This window comes from Ascaphus truei, chromosome 21 (genome assembly GCF_040206685.1).
Source record: "Ascaphus truei isolate aAscTru1 chromosome 21, aAscTru1.hap1, whole genome shotgun sequence".
In the NCBI taxonomy this organism is placed as follows: domain Eukaryota; kingdom Metazoa; phylum Chordata; class Amphibia; order Anura; family Ascaphidae; genus Ascaphus; species Ascaphus truei.
Window position 1 is genome coordinate 5,257,782 of NC_134503.1, and position 22,063 is coordinate 5,279,844.

Sequence of the window (22,063 nt, forward strand, 5' to 3'; positions counted from 1 at the left end):
AAATCGCAATAAGTCTCCAGCACAACACATTAATAAGAACAATGTTAATTTAATACAGATTTTCTTCTTAAGCAATCTATGGTTACATTCCATTAGTACGGTACTATTTATCCTATTCAGCAGAACCCACTCACTTACCTGTAAAACTGACCTAACTGTGACAACAGAAACCCACACAATCTGCAGGTGTCCCACTCAGTAACACATTGCATGAGATTATTAAGCAGCAGTAACAGCCCTGCATCAGCCTCACACATACAGTACACCCGACTTCTCTACCAGAAAGAGGACAGAATAATCCACAAATCGAAATATATAACAAATCTCTGATGTAAAAACAAGGCGATTAGACTCGGACACGTTCCAGGTTTAAAAAGAGACAATGGCCCTTATTCTTAAACAAGACTACAATGGGGTTTTCCATGGGAGAACACCACAGCGCTATGGCCGTTTATAGAAGAAGGGCCAATGACTTTGGCATTACAAACCTCTATACAAACCTCGTCATATATGTCATATACAAACCTCTTCCACAATAGGTTTCGGTTTTAGCACTGAATAGGTTAATTAAGGTACATGTCCTAGCACAGTTTCACGACATTCATTGCTGCACAGCCGGCAGCATCAATACGAAAATACGTACGAGGCGCGCTTCTGTATATGAATGATTTGGAAGATAAACCCTGGAAGGGGTTTATATAAAGTACAAAAGACCGGTTTAAAAATAATCCAACCCCTACCTGACAATAGCAATTTACCAATGGCTCCTCCATGTGTTAAACATTTTAGGGACTCAAAACACAAAACTCTTTCATAATTAAGAGCTGGGCTATTTTATGGGGAAATGTGCAGTTATTCCCACCCACCACCTTTTATAAGATTGCACAATTCAATTCTATAAAGTGATTAAAAAAACCGTGTTAGAAATGCAGAGGAATTTGCATATTTATGTATTTTTCTTGCCTTGTTTTTGTGGGTGGCATACTACAAATTTGACATTGAGCCACCTTGTCAGTCCTTTTGCATTCAAAAGTAATGCTACTGACTTACCGGGCATTAAATGGGTTTGTGGGAGCGATTAAAATCGAATAATTAAATTAGTGAATTGGCTGGGATTTCTGTTGCTGTTACACTCTCTCCCAAGATCTCCCTCACAGCAAAATGTGTCTTTTTTGGCTACATGAAGGTGCTAAAAGTCCCAAAAAGGAAAACAAAAGTAAAAAAGACCAAAAGAAGGTTAGTTAGTAAAAGAAAACTTCCAGTTGGGCCCTGAAAAATCGCCTCACTGTAAGAAAAGCGATTTAAATCAGTTATTAGAAGAATTCGGGGTACTTCGATGTATCCATGAGGTGTGTTGATAAAGGTAACAGTCATTCAATGCCCACAAGAAGGATACAAAATACACTTTGAAATTGGACAGAAATGAAAGGGGTAAAACACCATGTTTCCAAGTCATGGCTTCAGTCTGTGTCTGCACAGATGTTAAATCCCTGTGGCAGGCTTGTGGCACTGCCGTGTGGCAGAGGTTAGAGGACAAGGTCAAGTTTAGCGGACACCGTCTTGCAGCCTTTATCAGAAAACAGCATCTCCTCTTTGGGGAAGTACGTCATCTCTTTGGACACTTTCTCCACCAGCTCATCGTCTACCATGAACCCGCGGTGTCTGAGCTCCGCCGCCACGCACATCTTCACGTGCCTGAACTCCAGCGGCAGGAACGGCACAAAGTAATCAACCAGGTTCTTGTTTATGAGGTTGCTGTGCCAAAAGCCACCTGTGGAAAGAGCAGAAATGACTATGACCAGGATCGTCTGGGTGCGGTGAGAGCCAATTGCTCACCTCTAAACCTTAATCACTTCAGTGCCAGAGAGAGGACAGAAACGAGCTACTCCGCTATAGGCCTTTCCAACACTGGTGGTCAAAATATTATTTGAGCGCCTTGATTTAAACATTTAAGAGGAGTGTGTAATGATAAGTGAACCCATGAGTGTATCTGCTAATCTTCCACAGGTCCCCCAATTAATGCCCCATGTCATACAGTGGTTAAACTGCAGAGGAGGATTCTAGGTAGTGACATGCACCATGTGTCACTTTTAGCTATACCATTTTTACATGGATTTCCTGGGGCAAGTGCAAAAGCAAACCGCTCAATTACAAAATACAACAAAAGGAGCAGTGGGGTGTAAAAGATGCCTAATTTGCTTTTGGTGCAGAACCACTGGTGGGCTCATAATATTGAAATAAACTTGTTCTTATGGGGCCTTTCGGCTTCGAGTTTGCGTTGGTTTGCTCAGGCACTGTTTGATCTGAGGCCTTTTAAACTGAGCTATGGTGTAAAAACTGACACGTCTGTAGTATTCTATCATATCAAAAATAGGCAGCCTTTGCAATGAAGTCCCCAGCACAAACACATCAGTCTGTAAAGTGGACTATAGTTAGCAGTGTTTGAGGGTCTCTGCTTCACACACGGGCTATAGAACAGACAGATGTAACACGGTGCAATACTGAGGCAAAATGCAGCACTGCTTTTAAATGGTTGGTTGTAATTTGAGAACTCGTGTACTGTCTCCCCTCAGTACTGCACCCATTTTCCACCCAGGGGCCTTTAGTAAACACCCCGCACTGTGTGTAAAACCTCCAGTCCCACTTCCTAAAATATGCAAAAGCTCTGGGGAGACCTTCAGCCAGGGCACTTACTGTTCTTGTTGTTGTACACCCCCACAGAAAGCACACTGTCCACATCCTTTAGCTGCAAATCCTCTCTACTCTTCCCTCGTCTCCAGAAATCCAGCACTACGCCGGTAATGAGATCCCCCCCTGCATTGCTGAAAGGAGGACATGGGAATCAAAGCAAGCAGCTTGTCATTGCCCAGCATAACATTATTACCCAGTGCAGCAATAGGAGACCAGCCCTGCCTTGTGCACACAGACTGAGAGACACACACACACACACTGTTGTGAGGTCTTGCAAAGCTTTTGTTATGAATGTGAACTATTGGATTAAGTGTATTTGGGAACTTCTGGTTTTGACAGGGACAGCCACACCTCTTGTAAACAGAGGCGGGGGTCTGTGCAAAATGACAGTGTTGGCTGAAGTCTCTTTCCTTTGGCCTTTTAGCCTTTTCTAGCCACAAAAGTATGGAGTAAACCCCTCCCATGTCACTGAAGTTTGTGCAATCCTGCCACGAAAGATAACTCTCAAGGTATTACTTCCTGGTAAAACATTTGATAAAGAAAATTTTTTCAATGAGTGGGGCAGGCAAGTCACTGCTAAGGAAACCTGTGGTAGAGGGGATACTAAAGTTATGTTGTATATGTTTTCTTTTCAATTGTGTACATGTTGAAAATGGAAATGGGGTATTATAATAGATAGGCAGGTAAAGGCAAACAAGCAACGTTCATAAAACCTTATGTACGAAGCAGTCACCTTTAAACAGCTTTGGCTTTAAGAGAATATCCATCTAGAGACCCGCTGTAGCACTGAGGAAAAACTGGTCTGGGCTTCCCCGTTACCCATTTGCTTGATGAATGTTTATCCTACTTATTAATGTGGTGGAGTGACTGCCCGAGTTCCTCATCTCACCCATGCAACTGGCCACTTACCTGAGGAAGATGAAGATGGCTTTGCGATAGGATATGCCGTCTATATGGTCGTAATAATCCAGAAACGGCTTGATCGCATTGATAAGTCCGGGGCGCATCTTGTCCATTTCATCAAAGATAAATATAGAGCGTGCGCACTGCGTGACGTTCCCTCGAATCCATGACTGCAGCTGGTCCTGTGACCGAAAGTTTCTTTTATTTAGTATTTGAGCTGGTTCTTCATCATATACACAAGACAAAGCAAGAGAACAAAGATTTAACTCCATTGGCCTCTATGACATCAGGCTAATGGAAACGCTACATTCAAGTAAATGGAGGTGATAAACTCAAATGAATGGAGATACTATATATTAATGGAGATGTTTCATGACCTACTCTGTATCAAATCAAAAGCACAAATATGCTATGTATAATAAATGAAGATTCTGAGAAAAAAAATGTTTTTGTTGTATAGCACCGTAACATACTCAGCGCTGTACACAGAATTCTGCAGGCACAAGTACCTGCCCTGTGCAGCTTACAATATAATCTTAGGTGCCTGAAGCACAGAGAGATAAGGTGACTTGAAGATCACGAAGAGCGGATACTGGGATCTGAATAAGGTTTAGTTTCTTCAAGGACAGTTACCATTATACCGGTCCTTCTCTAGAAGGGTCTTATTCTATAATGTCCAAGTGGCAGCTCAGGCCATTCTTGGCCGAAGATCAAGAAAGGTAGTGGTTGAAGTACGCACTCTTATTACTCACAACGTGATAGCTACTTCATGGTGTGGGGGGGGGCTTCCATATATAAAACATACCAATGAAAGAACAGCAAGCACACCGTTAGCAAAAGATTGTGTGGTGCTCAGAATGATAAACAGATATATATTCAATTATATTTATATATTAGATGTTCCAATGTTGGTAACCCTTAGGTATCAATCAGTATGTTGGTATAGACAGGTAGGTGCAGAAAACGCTCTTCTGAACAACCTCACAAGTTACAGTGGTAAAGGTTCATCGCACCCTGTGTCCAGAAGATAATAGCATAAATAATCTGACCATACCTTCAACCATCCGGAAATAGAAGGGGTACTGTGTTGTCATAAAAGGACTCCCCTTAGAAAGTGCAGCATCCGGACCTCTTCCCCTGTGTCCTCGGGCCCAGCGAGTGCCATCCTTTTATAGAGATTGCAAAAGTGGAGAGAGAGAAAAACGCAGCACTAACGAATGGAACAATCAAAAAAATTATTCAGAGAGGTGACACCTTCGCTTCTTTGTCTTCATGATCAATAAATAATTATACCATTTTGTGGAAAACGCACTCTGAATAATTTCTTTGATTTTTCCATTCGTTAGTGCTCCGTTTTATCGCTCTCCACTTTAGCACACCATTAAAGCCTATGCGGGTTCCCGTTCAAAAACGTCCACGGCGGCATATACAGAATTACCCTCTAAGTCCTTCCAGAATTTGTGACTGGGGCATGTTTTTGTTGGTGGTGAGAGGTGCAATCAAGCAAATGTACAAGGTCTATGCTAAGCAGATCCCTTGTATAAAAGCACCTTGTATAAGGGGACCAGGTCGTCGTGTGGGAAATGGGCAGTCGATATAAAGAGATGGACGAATTTGCTACTCATTCCCATGTCGTACACGTGCTCCACAATGATTTTGCTGACCAGGTTCTTTCCGGTGCCGGTCCAGCCATGCAGGGACAGGGTCAGCGGCTTCCTGGGGTTTTGATTGCTCATGAATCCGGTCAGTGCCCGAAAAATCACTTCTTTGACCAGGTGCTGCCCAAAAAGATTCTGATCCAGAGCGTGCCGCAGGGCTGAAACAGGAGAGAAATAATTCACCTTGGCCCCAAATGAAACACAGAACAACAAGAACTGCACCAGAGCATCAACAAGTTACTATAGGGACAACATTCACATCTTTATTATTGGAAGCCTATCCTGAGGGGTAAGCCTTGCAGTGACATTAGAAAGTGCCACATTTAAGAGTGGAGTTATAACTGGAGTTAGTTTATTCATATAGAAATAATGTAACTGCTAATGTTGGAGCCAGTTTAATTACAAAGCTATGTCAGCTAGTCATGCAAATTTTAATTTGCTGCTATATGGACAAACAAAAACCTTCCCGGTTCCTTCCCACAGGGAAATCAATTCATCTTAATCCCATGTAAACCACGCCCAACTGCTCCATTTTCTGTGACAGTCAATAACACTACCATTCACCGTCTTCCAAGCACCCTGTCTAACGTTGGACTCCTCCCTTTCATTCGTATATTCTGCCATTGCTAAATCTTGCTTAATTTTCCTCTGCAACGTTGCCTGAATCCACCCTTTCCCTCTGTTTCTCTTCTGCCCCATCTTACATCTCGGCCTTAATTTGCCGCTATACACCATCCCGACTCCTGTGTACTGCTCAAGGATGTCTTCTCTTTACCCCTTTTGTATCTAAAGCCCTCTCCAACCTTAAACCTCTCACTGCCCCACACCTCTGGATTGCCAACAATATCCGACAAGTATCCTCTCTATCACCTTTAAGACCTATCTTAAAATCCACCTCCTTAATTCCCCTTGTAGACGCACTTACCAGAACACCTTCCTAGTGTCTTTGTACGTTCTTCCTACTTACCAATTAAATGGTAAGCTCTTCAGGGCAGGGAATACTTTTCCTAATGTTCCTTTTATGTCTGAAGCGCTTATTCCCATTAAGTGTTATTTATATTATTATGTCACGTGTATGACTGCTGTGAAGCGCTATGTACATTAATGGCGCTATATAAAGATATACATACAACTAAAATAAAAACCATACATGCCATAATTTGCCCCAACTTGACTATTGCAACCTACTCCACACTATAATCTATTCAAAATGCCGTTAGCGTTATCGCTCCTACAGATGTACCCATCACCGCGGTCGGAGAAGCGAAAGTCTGCGGTGACGGAGATAGTGTCTACTGCAATTGCACTGCAGGGGGGTTCCATGCTTCCAAATGCCCCCCCAGCGCAGTGTTAATCCTCCGGTGCTGTGACCACCGTGGTTGAACGTATGCTGGTGGCAAGGGCACCCGAGACAGTAACGTTAGCTATATCTGTAGGTCTGTCTCTGCCTCTCTCCTCCTGTAATCCCTTGAATGTCTCTACAATTACTATAAAAGGTCTCTCTCCTTCAAGGATCCACACCTCTACCCCATTTTACATCTCAGCTGTAATCTGCGGTATACACCTTCTCACCTTTATGCTCTGCTAAAGGCTGTGCTTTCAGCTCCATTTATTTATACAGCACTCAAGCCCGAAACCTCTCTCGCTTGCTCCCTACAGAATGGTTTCCTCTCTCCCAACCCAAAGCATTTACCAATCACATACTTCTCCACATCTAACCACTTCAATTAAGCATTTGGTCAGTTTGACTGGCTACTCATGGCGCACTCCACCTCTTAAATTTATTTTATGCTGTGTACATTGATGGTGCTATATAAATCTTAATATACATATGTAGCTGCAATTGGGACTTGTTATTCTCATGACTGGACCACTATACTACCAATCACGAGGAAGATAATAGGAGAACCATGTTGCCAAAGCCAACCGCCGTCACAGGGGCCATGGTGCCAAAGCCAACCGCCGTCACAGGGGCCATGGTGCCAAAGCCAACTGCCGTCACAGGGACCATGGTGCCAAAGCCAACCGCCGTCACAGGGGCCATGGTCACAAAGCCAACCGCCGTCACAGGGGCCATGGTGCCAATTCCGCCTGTTACAAAGGCCATTTCGCCTGTCACATGCCATGTTGCCAATGCTGCCCGTCACAGGGGCCATATTGCAGCCATTGAGCAGACCACTACAACAGAAGCATGATGCCATTATCATTGGAAGCCCATGCTAGTTATTTGGGGACCTTCTTTAGCCGCCCAGGTCCCTCCTCCCGAGCACCCCCTTCTCCCCCCCCCTCCCGCTGTTCCTCTCCCCCGGTCTCACCGGTCCCGTTGAGCGGCCTCTCCTCCTCGCAGCACTCCACCAGGCGGCCGCAGTAGAAGCGCGGGTAGGACAGCATGCCGGTGAGCGCCGAGGCGGTGGCGATAGCGATCCCTACACTGAAGGGCTCCAATGATACGACCGGACCGGAGAGCAGAGCCAGGATCACGAGCCGGAGAAGCTTCCCCGCCTGGGGCTTCGGTATCCCCTCCAGTGCCGCGGGAGCCATGGGGGGAGCGGAGCACGGGAACACAGCCGGTGACTTCCGCGATACACTGCGCATGCGCAAACAGCCGAGCGGTCACTGGTTAGAGGTACACATGGCTGTGCGGATTCACTAACGCAAACTACGTAACACGTGAGGTGAGAGCAGGAATAGCAGCGCTAGGTCTGTTTATATACAGTGTATATATAATGTATTTAGTGTTTATATACAGTGTGTTTCATGTATTTAGTGTTTATTATACTGAGTATACTGTATATAATGTATTTAGTGTTTATATAGTGAATGTTGAATCTGTTTAATATTTATTTAGTGTGTGTATATAATGTATTTAGTGTTTATATGGTGTTTTTGGAATGTGTTTATATACAGGGATCAGCGCTGACGCTTTAAAGCTGCAGACCAAGCAATATCCTACATTTGTTTTGTTTTTTTTTTCTTTTATATAAATCAGTTCTGTACTGATTTTTTTTTTTTGTTGCAATGCTGAATGACATTTTTAATGTATTATAATGTAACAAGCATTTTTTTGTTTCTATAGGAACCATTTACAAAGTCATATCCCCTTCCTCTTCTGAAACAGGCTATGGCACCATTTTGAGCCCTGCCCTCTCTCTAGCAAGCGCCAAGAGATTTTCTGAAATTAAAAATACAGCATCTTAGACTGCTGCTTTAATGAATGAGTTCTTGTAAAAGGCAAGATGTGGAATTTCCAAACATTTCACTTTCACTTTCCAATGCAGCTGAGCTGGGACTGGGGTAGAAATAGATTTCTGTTCCCTGCCTGGTGACAATTCCAGGAAGAATGAAACAAAATCACAAAGGCTGCCAAAGGTTCCTGCACTAATAGTGGATTCAGGGTCACACTGATTAGCAATGTAGTCTCAGCTGGCGGATATATGTGGCCCTCACTGCAATACTTACTTGTGAAAAACCCTCACAGCAGGAACAGAAAGTTTACCAAATACAGATTGGGATGCGGTAAAAGACATGTCGAGATCTGATTGTCACTGGACAAACGTAGAACGGTGACAAGTAAACGCACACTCATGAATATATATACGTTTGTCAGATGTCAACCTCCATGGGCTCAATTCTGTGAGATTTGGGGATGGTGGCCTTTTTATGGAAAATGTCCCGGTTTTACTTCCAGGACATTGAAACAGTTATCCAATAGGAAGCTGCGATTACCCCGAAAAAGAAGGGGCTCAGTGAGTAAAGACTGACTGTAAAATGACATGAGTTTGAATCAGTGGAACCTGGTTCAATTCCTGGTGTCAGTTCCATGTGACCTTGGGCGTCACTTTGTCTTAGAGAAAAATACATTGTAAACTCATCTGGGATGGGGCTGTGTCTGTAAAATTCCTGTGCGCTATGTACATTGAGGGGTGGACAAACTTTTTAGTCTTCACCCCCCCCCCCTCACCTGCGTTTCTGCCATCATTTGACGCTGTGTCACCAGAAGCCCCCGGATATCAGGTAAGGGAGTTAGAGGCCTTGTGCGATCCCGGGGCATTTAATTTAAATGCTTTGGGGAAGAGCGCAGGACCTCTGTAAGCGCCACACGCCCCCTGGTTTGCACACCCCTACACTATAGTGTAATTGTTAAGCACCTTCAATCCCATTTGGAGAAAAGCACTATATGAAATACAATTTGATAAAGTTATTAAAGACATTGCAGCTTCCTACTGGCTCGTGGGACTGATGGGACATGGCTGTCATATTTAGGGGAGGGAAAAGTAATGCATCTAAAACTATATCAGAAAGGACAAAAACCCGGAATTAAAATAGTGCAAAACCAAAAAGGGGGTAGATGGGATTACTGCTTTAATAAGCAACACACTGTGTGTCTTATTCAAGTGCACTTCAGGAAAATGGAGTAATACAGTAATGGGACCTCTAGGAACCACATAATGCTATTCTATAATCTGGCCAAACAGACCCTGCAGAATTATCTGTAAATGTGTCTTAGGCCTCGTCCAGTGTGGGTAGAGGCGTGCTGGCACTCCACGGCTGAGCAGGGCGCAGCGCTGCTTTTCCGGGCCGGCTAGGTGCGCGTCTGGGGACACGGCTTCTACGTAACGTAGCTGGTTCGCCCTCATTGGGCGAACCGCTCGTGACGCGCTTGCGAGCGACAAATTCAAATTTGCTTGCTCGGCAAGCGGCTGAGCGCCGAGCAGGCGCGCCCGCCCACTCACGCAGGACACGTGCATTGTCGCAACGTGTCTACCGTGAGCGCCCGCTCAGCGCCACCCTGGACGAGCCCTTACTCTGTTTAACTGGAAGCGGTACAATGGGGGTGAGTATTAGTTCCATCTGAAGATGCTACTTGCTGGCTTTAGGAGTTTTCAGCGCTCAAATGGAGGAAATACTGAGCAGGTTTCTGCCTAAGCTCCAGATTCACCATTACTTGTGACACGTCCTCCTGCTACGTGAAGTACCACGGCTTGAATTGGAATTGCAACACTGCCGTCTGTATACTATTCTGCACAAACAGATACAAATGGGGGAAAGAGCTGCTATTCCTTATACAATCAAATTGACCACCCTCTCTCACCATTGTACATTCACACAGAAGACTGACACAAAAGTGGACACTTTTTTTTTTTAATCAATATAAATATAAATATTTATCAAAAGAAGTTCACATTCTCTTTAAAAATTGCCATTTTGGTTTTCGGGGGCTGAACTCAAATTAGCATGATTATGAAAGAAATCGGAATAACAGCATAAAAACCATATAGCCGCATGTATGGCAAGGGGGAAGCAGGCGTTCAGGCAGTTTTCGGACAAAAATCCTGGGGACGGCCACTTTGAATTTACCCCTAAGGAAGTTGGATGAAATGTCTGGGAAGGTAATAGGAATATGGCAATATTAATTAATTGAGTGCTGAAAAGATATAAAATTTCATTTTCATACTGTTTTTCCTTCATTATGAGATAAAAAGGGTGAATCAACGGTGCGCCCAGCACAATATGAGCTTGATCCCTGCATCAAAGAGCTTACACTCTAATCTGTACGCACCTGGGACAGGAGGTGGCAACTTCCTCAAGGTCATGCCCCTCTGAGCCGGAGTCTTCTTCAAAGGTCGGTGCACGAAACCCCAAGAGGGCTCCTCACTTTAAAACCTTATTTACATCATTTTATTTACAGCAGCAAAGTGTAAAAAAACAAAAAAAAGTGAGAGTTTCAACTGCGTCTCATAGATAAAAATCCAGTATTGTGGGTATGACTTTGCAGCCTTTCACAGAGTAAACTCGTTCCTCCTTGGGGTAATAAGGCATCTCTTTGGCTACTTTGGTGATTATCTCCTCGTCCGCCTTACTGTTTCGCTGTCTGAGTTCCGCCCTCACGCACATCTTCACGTGCCTGAACTCCAGCGGCAAGAAAGGCACAAAGAAATCAATCAGGTTCTTGTCTATCAGGCTGCTGTGCCAAAAGCCACCTGCGCAGAGAAAGGCGGTTCCATCAGTGACTGCTGCTTCAACAACAGCGCAGGCAAAATATTCTACATAATATAGAACAGGGTGCTGATGCAGTGCAGAGGGCAGAGCTATAAACCCTCAGCACCATCGGGGCAAAAATGAAAGCTTCTCTGTGCGTTACTGGGGTCTCTGACAGCAAGAGGGCTCAATAAAAGTGACCACTACACAGTAACGTGTAAAAGGCTGTGCAAGGGAGTTACTTTAAAGTACAATCCAAAGACATTTAACCCAAGCTGATCCCCACACACATACATACATACCCCATTACAAATGTGTAGTTATAAAAACATGCAAGGTATCCTCTAACAAACTTAGAGCTCCTTTCCGGGGACCAAGAAACCCCCTGAATGCACGTTTGGGAACAAAAGGGGAAAATGTCTTAGTTGCGCCATAAATAAAGGAACCTCAAATTCGGGCTCATTTTGCACATACTGATGTGCGGAGACGAGATCAGAGTTCCTGCTGTACTACGCACATAACATTCTGTTCTTTTATATATCTGGGCACCGGTTTAAGGCGTTGCAAATAATTACAGGCCTGGGCAGAGACCCATTGGTCCTGCTTTGTGCACGGGCAGTCAAGGGCTGATAGGGTGTAACAAACATGCTATGAAAAAGTAAATGATACTGTATGAAAACAGTAAATATCCCTATTCCAACCAAAGTTTCTCTGAATGAGCTAGAAGTTAGTGCTGCTGCTTCAGTTTGCACACTGACGCAACAGAAATGTTGAATAGTGTGGTGTGCGCGCAGTCCTCAAATCTGCAGTAATAGTACCAGTCCCTACATCAGTGGCTTCTCTATTGGTGTTGGGAAGGGGATCTGCTTTCACACTCACTGTCCTTCTTGTTGAAGATAGCCAGGGATAATTTTTGTTCCACATCATGCAGCTGGAGATCCTCTCTCTCCTTCCTGGCCTTCCAGAAATCCAGGGCCAACTGTGAGATGACCTCACCTCCAGTGTTACTGAAAGAGACAAACACATTAAAATTGATGGCAATGCAGCTAAAAAGGTGCCATCGCTACAAAAAAAGTCTTCTGTCGGAATTATAAAAATGGTTCCCCGAGCGCGCGCAGAAAAGAGAACATTTAACCAACTTGCCATCATTTTATTTTCCTGGACCCATGGCAGTGGGCACGGCATGGTTAAGTCCATCCTTAGTAGAGTAGGACAGGACATTGAATTCTTGCAGGTAGTCCATAAAATGCCCTCCTACTACCTGCAGATAGTCTTTGGTCTCTCCCATAGCTGAAAAAAATACAACTGATCTATATTAGACAGACAGTTATCTTCCCTATGCCTGTCTAATATAGATCAGTTGTATTTTTTATACTCTGGGTGAGACCAAAGACAATATGCAGGTAGTAGGAGGGCATTTTATGGACTACCTGCAAGAATTCAATGTCCTGTCCTACTCCGCTAAGGATGGACTTAACCCTGCGGTACCCACTGTCATGGTCCCAGGAAAAGAAAATGATGGTAAGTTGGTTAAATTTGTTCTTTTCCTGTTCCCCATGGCCGTGGGCACCGTAGAGCTATACCCAAGCAATAGAAAAAAGGGGGTGTGTGCCGAGCACGCGCATTTTAAGTGAAAATTTTGTCTTTTGTCGGTGAAATTGTGTATATTATTGTATAGTGTTTGTTTTTGTGGTTACTATGCATACACCTGAATCCTGATCTTACTTTGCCTTTTTGCTGTACACTCCTAATATGACTATAAACAAAGTACCAGCTTACATCAGCATGTGGATAAAGATTGGACCCAATACACCGGTGGTGGAAAAAAGGTCTCCACGGAGGTCAGAAATTATGGGGGATATCAGACAAGCACTCAAATGTCTCTTCATAGGCAATTTTATTATTTTTGGGTGAAGTGTGTGTGTCTTTTTTCCTGGGCTCTGCGCATGCGCGGACGTCATCGGCTGTGTCTGTGCATGGGTGCAGGACCAGCCGCCACTGTGCATGGCGACGGCCGCTTCTTTACCATGAAGGAGATTTGTCCAAGCAAAACTTTTGGAGGTGCCAGCAAAGAAGTTTCACTTCAATAAGGGAGGGAAATAACCAACAATACCAAATATCCGTTTCAACACATTTATTTTGTTACTACAGACTGAAGTACTTTTCGGCTAAAGCTTGCGTCAGCTGAGGCCGAATGTCCAGCCCATAGTATTGCATAAACGTGTTAGATGATGACCACACAGCTGCCTTGCAGATTTGTGCAGGTGATGTCTGCGCCTTAAATGCCCATGAAGTCGCCATGGCCCTTGTTGAATGTGCCTATAGACTTAAAGGTGGATTTTGTCCTTTGCGTTAATATGCTTTTCTTATACAATCCATTTGGATATTGTCGCCTTGGATGCAGCTTGCCTAGTCCTGGGTCCTTCTGGAAGGATAAACAGTCTCTCCGACTTTCTAATGTCTTGTACTCTATTGATACAGGTTTCCAAACACCTCACCACATCGAGATTTTGCAATGCTTCCTCCTGAATACCAGTTTTGGGGAAAATGAGAGAATTACAATTTCTTGAATGATGTGAAATTGAGATACCACTTTTGGTAAAAAAATGGTAAACTGGTCGCATCACTGCTTTATCCTGGTGAATGACCAGGAACGGTTTCTTTGTGCTTGTAATTGTCCCACTTTCCTTGCTGATGTAATAATGGCTATAAGAAAGGCTATTTTCCATGACAAAAACTTCAAAGCTATTTGATATATAGGTTCAAAAGGGTGCATTGTGAGGACATCCAGAACCAGTGATCGGTCCCATGCTGGAACGCTACTTCTGATTTGCGGTCTTAACCTTTTGCAAAACAAATAATGAGTCTTTCAGCTGCTAGATTCTTCTCTAGAGCACTGATAATTCAGAAACTTGTACTTTAATGAACTCAGGCTGAGGCCCCCGTCAAATCTCTCTTGCAGAAACTCTACCAATGACATGGAAGTTGGTGGGGAAAAAAAAACTTGTTTTTGCTTCACACACACAAGTCCCTGAAACATAGCCAAATTCTGTAGTATATAGTTGAAGTTGACTTCTTCATTGCATCTAAGAGAGTCTTTATTGTTCTATCTCTACATCCTTTGTCTCTTAGGTCCTTCTACTCAATCTCCAAGCCACCCGGGCTAGCTGTTTGAGATCTGGGTGATTCACTGGTCCTTGATGTAGTAATCCCCGTACATTTGGTAAATGCCACGGTGTGTCTATTACCATGTTTATCACGTGGGCAAACCATGGTCTCCTTGGCCAATATGGCACTATCAGCATCCCCTCTGCGTGATTAGTTTGATCTTCCTCAATATCCTTGCAATGAGGGACTGGAGGGAAAAGATATGCCAGTTTGAACGGTCATTTGAATCTGAAGGTGTCTGTGTATTGCACTGGGATGAAATTGCCTAGTGCAGCAACACAATCGTTCTGTTGTGGTAAGCAGCCATCAGGTCTATTTCGGGTTAACCCTAGTGTTTCACTAATTCGTGAAATATTTGGCTAAGGCCCATTCTCCAGAGGTATAGGAAGGTGAGCTCCAACTCATTCAGACTCGCAGCGCGGAAGGAGAGGCGAGGAGGTGTTCCCTAGTGAGTGCGTGACTCCACACCACAACCGGCCAGGAGAGACGGGGTAAGAGGACTATCATAGCATCTATTGGGGTACACATTAGTGGGGGATCACCCGCTCTGTGTAGGCACCCCGTTACATTTGCACCATCATTACCCCCACCATATGTCTCTCCATCTCCTAGCGCTGGATACATTACTTCCACAACAAGCTCCAGCTTTATATATTTTTTATTGTGAATTATTATTCTTACTACATTCCTGGAGCTGATATTCGGTTTCATTTTCATTGAATTCTGTTGCGACTGAGAAAATCTACAGTCGTATTCTCAGGCCCTGTTATATGTATGGCTGTCATATCTATGACATAGCCTTCTGCCCATGAAAGTATTTCTGATGTTAATTTCAGTAGTCTTCCACTCTTTGTTCCTCCTTGTTTGGCTATATACACTTTACCACAGTGCATATTTCCACATCTTGTGAGGCTTTGGAACGCTTCCAGTGCTTTCTGCACTGCCTTGAGCTCTAGCAGGTTTGATGGCAACTGCTGATCTTTTGTGGCCCAAGTACCTTGCACCACCAGATCTCATCTGTGCTCCCCAACCTGAGCTGCTTATGTCTGTGGTGATCGTTAACCACTGCACTTGTAGTGTATGTCTTTTTAATAAGTTTTGGGCATCTTCCCACCTTCTTCGTTTGTTCTTTGTGTGCGAGTCTGTGGCGAGATATATAGATATACCTTGCGTCATATCCTTTGAATTTCCATACCATTGTTGCAAGAAATGTTGCTGTAGTGGTCTCAAGTGTAGACCTGCCCATTTTACCACATTTAGTGCGGAGGTGAATTTTCCCAGGAGTTTCATACAATCTGCTGCAGAAGAGTCGCTTGATGTCCTGAGTGCTCTTGTCCGGTCTCCAATGTCTTGGACCAGCGAGTATGGCAAACGCACCTCTCCATCTGCCGTATGAAATTCTACAACCAGGCATTTTAAGGACTGTGTTGGCACTAGTTGGCTCTTGTTTGCGTTTACAATCCACCCATGATGTTGTAGAAAAGACACTACTACTTCTTTGTCTTGTAATAGTTTCTCGCTTTTGCCCACTGCCATGGGGGAACAGGAAAGTAATGGTTTTGCCTTCTATTAATTAATGAATTGTGATCTGTGAATTTCTATATTGTTATCACCAAATCATAAATAGATTTAAAAAAATGGATGATAAGTATATTTATAAGTAGATCGCTTCGCTGTTTTGTTTCGTAAACCCTTTATTAAAAAGTCTGCACTTTAACCCCTGAGCTGCCACAAGGGCTTGAAACGCTGCTTTGCATTGTGATGCTGGTAGCAAAGGGGTTAAATAAAGGTGGGTCATACTGTCTATTTTTGAACAATTGCAGCCGCCTCCTAGCAGCGCAGTAAGTGGAGAACAGCACCCCCTCCCCCGCCACCCTACCTGAGGAAGATGAAGATAGCTTTGCGATAGGACACCCCGTCCAGCTGTTCATAGTAGTCCAGGAAAGGTTTGATGGCATCAATAAGATCCGGGTGCATTTTATCCACCTCGTCAAATATGAAGATGGAGCGTTCACAGGCGGTGACGTTTCCTCTGATCCACTCCTGCAGCTGGTCCTAATATATATTATATAGTTAGTGATGTTTATTTAACCTTTACCACTATGTCCCCATGCAATGTTATAGCTGCTCCCTGGTGGCTGCATCATTAGAATGGCTGCAGCATACTGCCCTGGGTTACTCCTATTATTGCCCTTTTCTTACGCGGATGCCAGAATTACTGAAACCTTTCAGCAAGCTCAGGTCTGAGATGGGAGATTTAAAAACCATATCCTTGGGAGCCCCCTCCTCCTCTAGAGCCCACCCCTCTGAGTGAAGGGGTTAAAGCTAAGCCTTAGGCTTCAGCTGCTCAGGTTTTATAACTGTAGATGGCAACCACAGACCTATCACAGCAAATATACTCTGTGCTTCTCAATATGAGATACACAACCTCTGTATAGAGGAAATCCTGTCAACAGAAATGCAAACCTAGATGGTAAGCTGGTTTGGGCGGAGACCTCCTTTCGGTTGTCCCAGTTTGCCTTCAAATCTATACAGTATACTAATTGGTACCAAGTTACTAGTAATAACCCCCCCCCTCGGGTACCAATGCTACAATGTTGCCCACCCTCCCACATTGTATTGTACTGCTCTGCGGAACATGTTGGTGCCATACAAGTAACAGATAATAAAACTTTTGGGAAGACTATACATTTGCTGAATAGTTTATATTCCAAGATGTGGCGTTTTGGCATCAGATATTAGATTGTAAGCTCTTGGGGACTCACTGCAGTCCCAGTAACTGGCGCCTACTTTACCTTATAATTGTTAATTTGATGTGCGTGGGGAAAGTGTAGCGTCGCCACAAACTGATGCACAAACTTGCTGTCCATGCCACCCTTATAAATATGCCTAGCCACGATCTGGCTAACGTAATTTTTGCCGGTGCCGGTCCAGCCGTGGAAGGACAGGGTGAGGGGCTTCTTCGGGTTCTTATTCTTCATGAAACCAGTCAATCCTTTCAGTATCACCTGTTTGGCCAGGTGCTGCCCGAATACATTGTGGTCAAAATCTAACTGCAGCGCTGAGAGAAGGAAGAGGCAGGAGTGAGGGGAGAATGACAGGAGGAAAAAATATATGTGTGTGTATATCTGTACGCGAGCGTACGCACACACACACACAAAACGGAAATAGCAGTGTTAGTCCAGTTGCGATAGTGCACAATAAATGAGTTCTTCAGTGTTAGGGCCGTGCAGTTGGCTCAGGGGCTTACAACAATTTTGGCCAAAAATGTTAAACTAAAAGACCATTTTACTTAATAGATATTTATACATATATATTTAGGCACTGTACCGTGTATGAGTTTCACTGGATGTGCTAAAACTGAGCTTTGTCTGTGTTTTATGTTCTGTCTCTGGTTTTAAATATATATTGCCATGCTCAGTAGAACTCCTCTGTGACACTCATATGCTTATATATATGTTGTGGTTATTTTGGGGGTTCAATAGGAGCTTGTTAGGTGTCCAGTATGTTCTTCAGTGTTAGGGGATACGTTTTTAATTTGGACTAACAATTTATCTCATAGGACAAGCTTTCAAGAGTTTTCCTCTCTTCCTCAGTTCAAGCAAATTATATATATATATATATATATATATATATATATATATATATATATATATATATATATATATATACATATATACATATACACATACACACACACACACACACACACACACACACACAATACCCCTTCCATGTAGCTGTACCACGCCCTCCACTAGGTAAAGTACAAATGCATTTACACCTGAAATATTAAAGTGGAGACAGCTATGTTATACCAAAGCTGCCTCTCTTCCCTCCTCCCATATGCTATACACATCCTCAGGTCCCGGTGATGAAAACCACTGCCTCCCCAATAACTGTCTTTCACCCTACCCTCAAGGGCCAATGCTATGCACAGGCCCCTCCCCAGGTACCAATGCTATGCACAGGCCCCTCCCCAGGTACCAATGCTATGCACAGGCCCCTCCCCAGGTACCAATGCTATGCACAGGCCCCTCCCCAGGTACCAATGCTATGCACAGGCCCCTCCCCAGGTACTAGTTACACCACCACTCAGGTAGTAATGGTATACACTGTCCCCTACCCCTCCCCAGGTAATAGTTATACGGTACCCCCTCAACCACCAAGGTACTAATGCTATGCACAGTCCCCTGGCCTCCCCCACGTACCTGTACTGTTCACACCCCCCTCCTCGCTGCAGCACTCCCGGAAGTAGCAGGGTAGGCCGCTGTAGGAAATGAGCGCGGTCAGCAAGGGCACGGACACCGCCCCGACTGTTAGGGTAATGGGGTCAAACGCCGGCACCAGGCCCGGCAAGAGCAGCAGAAGCAGCAGCTCCATAGCACAGCTCTGCACCGGCAGCTTCCGGTCAGAGCATTCACCTCCCAGAATGATATCACTTCATTCAGCATCCTGGCGGCCATTTTTGTTGAGGGCATTCGTTGCCTGTCAAACCTGCAGGGTTAACCCCTGATCTGCTGAAGAGGTCTGCAGAGCAATTATTAGGGGGAGGGGGCTGTCAAACCTGCAGGGTTAACCCCTGATCTGCTGAAGAGGTCTGCAGAGCAATTATTAGGGGGAGGGGGTAACATGGACTTTGGTCCTTTGCTCCTGCTCCCAAATGATTCCCACAGGCTGAGCCTCTCCCTTACCCCTCAGCTTTTATGAACTTATTCTAGCAATCCTTTTATTTCAGAACAATTCTGGGTGCTGTAATGTATTTAAACAAAATATAATACAGATGAAAGCCACCCTAAGACAGGTTTGTAAAGAGGCACATGCACTACAATCAGACACAAAGCTGTCATTTGACACAAAAGAATTGTACTAAACACATACAATAAGTAAAAGTGCACATAACATGCACACAAAGATTTCTGCCCATTTAGCAGTTTGCTGATTTTCAAAATACATTGCTGGCTCTTCTGGCAGCAAAAGGGTTAATCTATAATTCTCAAAATGATTTTACAGAAGGTTTACACACAGTCTTTGTAATATTTAAATATAACCCAGCCCCAGCATTAAAGCACTGAAACATTTCCAGTGACTTTCCAACGCTGCACTCGCATCTCCATGAATCATTGTATAACATTCCCCTGCAATGTCCTGGAGTGTTAAGCTGACGTTCTCTGTACATTAGATTCACTGGATACTTGGCGCAGTGATGTGTTGCATTTTCCTTACTATCTGCTGCAAAACAGGGCTGAAAATATTCATATGCACAACCTCTAAATTCCTCTCTTGCATTGGGCTCAGTAACGTCTATTCATCTTTTTGAACTTCTCATAATGGTAATCGTCTGTGGCCTACTCGTTGGACGGACGCTTGCAGTTGGGAGTAGACCCCGCAAAGACCGAAATGAGCAAGGAGGAAATTAAACAAATTCATTCTCACTCCCACAAACACAGAACATTACCAACCAAATAAGAGGGGTTTTACGCAGACCTGGTCCATATTAAAGAGTGTCATGTTCACCTTCAAATGGAGATTTTAAGCCAATAGTTTGAGAAAAGAAATTGTTAGTGATGGTCTATGTATATTTACATGAAACACGACAGTTTTGTGCATTCTACATTGTGGCTTGAGTTTTGATCCAGAAGAAACAAATATAAAATACATTGTATGGGAGGCAATATTTTATTTTTCAGATCTCTTCAATTTCAACAATTGCTTAAAAATTCAGGAGAAGGGTAAAATGATGGAAATAATATTGCTTTTGTCCACCAACACAGCAAGTTTACACTTAACCCCTGTACTGGCAGAAGGGATAGCAACCCATTGCAACCCTTCTGGCAGGAAGGGGGTTCATTTGACGCCCGAACTTCCTGCAGCGTCACACTGGGCTCTTCTCCTCGTGTTAGACTTACGTTCCGGTTCTGGTTCCTCTGTGTCTCCTACACTAAAGGGGTTGGGCCTTTGGTTCCTCCTTGCCCCGCTACCACCTCCTATCACCCTGGGCGGATTTTATTCAGTTGGTGTTAGGACCTGCGATATTATGGTCATGCCTTGAAAGTGGCTCCCAGGCTTATACGCTTTGGCCAAAGGGTTAACTAAATGACCCCTTTTCAAGACATATATAGGTATTTCACTGTGTATTGTATGTCTTTATTTATATAGCACCATTAATGTACATAGCGCTTCACAGTAGTAATACATGTGGTAATCGAATAAATAACAGATAATATAAATAACAGATCATGGGAATAAGTGCTTTAGACATAAACATAACATTAAGGAAGAGGAGTCCCTGCCCCGAGGAGCTTACAATCTAATTGGTAGGTAGGGAGAACGTACAGAGACAGTAGGAGGGAGTTCTGGTAAGTGCGTCTGCAGGGGGCCAAGCTTTATGTATCATGTGTTCAGAATATCCACAGTGCTATTCGTATGCTTCTTTAAGCAAGTGTGTCTTAAGGTGGGTCTTAAAGGTGGATAGAGAGGGTGCTAGTCGGGTACTGAGGGGAAGGGCCTTCCAGAGGTGTGGGGCAGTCAGTGAAAAAGGTTTAAGGCAGGAGAGGGCTTTAGATACAAAGGGGGTAGAAAGAAGACATCCTTGAGCAGAACGCAAGAGTCGGGATGGTGCATAGCGAGAAATTAGGGCTGAGATGTAAGGAGGGGCAGAAGAGTGTAAAGCTTTAAAAGTGAGGAGAAGAATGGAGTGTGAGATTCGGGATTTGATTGGAAGCCAGGAGAGGGATTTCAGGAGGGGAGATGCTGAGACAGATCTAGGAAAGAGTAGAGTGATTCTGGCAGCAGCATTTGGGATAGATGGTAGGGGAGACAGGTGAGAGGCAGGAAGGCCGGACAGCAGGAGGTTACAGTAATCAAGACGGGAGAGAATGAGGGCCTGTGTCAGGGTTTTAGCAGTCGAGCAACAGAGGAAAGGGCGTATCTTTGTTATATTGCGGAGGAAAAAGCGACAAGTTTTAGAAATGTTTTGAATGTGAGGGGCGAATGTGAGAGAGGTGTCGAGTGTGACCCCTAGACAGCGTGCTTGGGCTACTGGGTGAATGATCGTAGTTCCAACAGTAATGTGGAAGGAGATAGTAGGGCCAGGTTTGGGAGGAAGTATGAGGAGCTCTGTTTTAGCCATGTTGAGTTTCAGGCGACGCAGGGCCATCCAGGATGATATAGCAGAGAGACATTCAGAAACTTTGGTCTGTATAGCAGGTGTAAGGTCGGGTGTTGAAAAGTATATTGTGTATTTTTGTCACATTGGATGTTGCTCTGGACTTCTTTGTTTCTTGTTTTATACAATTAGCCACGCCCAGTAGCACTTCTTTTGACACATATAGATATAAATATTTTGTGGTAGTTTTGGGGGTTTTCTGAGAGCTTGCTGGGTATCTGTGTATTCACAGTAAGTGTTGCCACATTGTCGTTGCATTGCTAAGCTGCTCCCTGCATGCTCATGTCTCTGCAGTGTATAAAGACGGGGACGGTGAAGAGACCCCTAATCATATTCCCTAAAATCGTGACTCCACCGTGGACAGCACCCTGCGATTTGCCACCAGATTGTGACACAGGAGACCTGGGTTTAAAACTCCGTTGGCTAAGGGAAGGATTCCACTTCCTGTTTCAATGAGGAATCACGGTTTGTATTCTTTTTGTTTTAAGCTAAAAGG

General features: G+C 44.1%; 3 protein-coding genes across 5 annotated transcripts in view; 1 reads left to right on the top strand and 2 right to left on the bottom strand.

Moving 5' to 3' along the window:
• USP20 (ubiquitin specific peptidase 20) overlaps window positions 1-22,063 on the top strand; it is a 122,515-nt gene that overhangs the window by 31,594 nt on the left and 68,858 nt on the right. For both annotated transcript variants that reach the window (XM_075578643.1, XM_075578644.1), the window contains one exon: window positions 21,862-22,032. The gene's annotated coding sequence lies outside the window, so the exon portion shown is untranslated. The remainder of the gene's footprint in view (window positions 1-21,861; window positions 22,033-22,063) is intronic.
• LOC142472029 (torsin-1A-like) lies at window positions 30-7,856 on the bottom strand. The gene is made up of 5 exons (XM_075578683.1): window positions 7,568-7,856; window positions 5,145-5,410; window positions 3,601-3,776; window positions 2,695-2,822; window positions 30-1,771 (listed from the first exon to the last, which is right to left on the bottom strand). Exons 1-5 carry the CDS (start codon window positions 7,845-7,847, stop codon window positions 1,527-1,529), a joined length of 1,095 nt encoding a protein of 364 aa, XP_075434798.1. The 5' UTR covers window positions 7,848-7,856; the 3' UTR covers window positions 30-1,526.
• LOC142472019 (torsin-1A-like) lies at window positions 10,379-18,873 on the bottom strand. 2 transcript variants are annotated; one of them, XM_075578640.1, is made up of 5 exons: window positions 18,611-18,858; window positions 17,195-17,460; window positions 16,279-16,454; window positions 12,111-12,238; window positions 10,379-11,233 (listed from the first exon to the last, which is right to left on the bottom strand). In XM_075578640.1, exons 1-5 carry the CDS (start codon window positions 18,780-18,782, stop codon window positions 10,989-10,991), a joined length of 987 nt encoding a protein of 328 aa, XP_075434755.1. In that variant the 5' UTR covers window positions 18,783-18,858; the 3' UTR covers window positions 10,379-10,988. The 2 variants fall into 2 exon arrangements, with proteins under 2 accessions (XP_075434755.1, XP_075434756.1); XM_075578641.1 differs by lacking the exons at window positions 10,379-11,233; window positions 12,111-12,238 and adding an exon at window positions 12,670-15,541 and having other exon boundaries at window positions 18,611-18,873.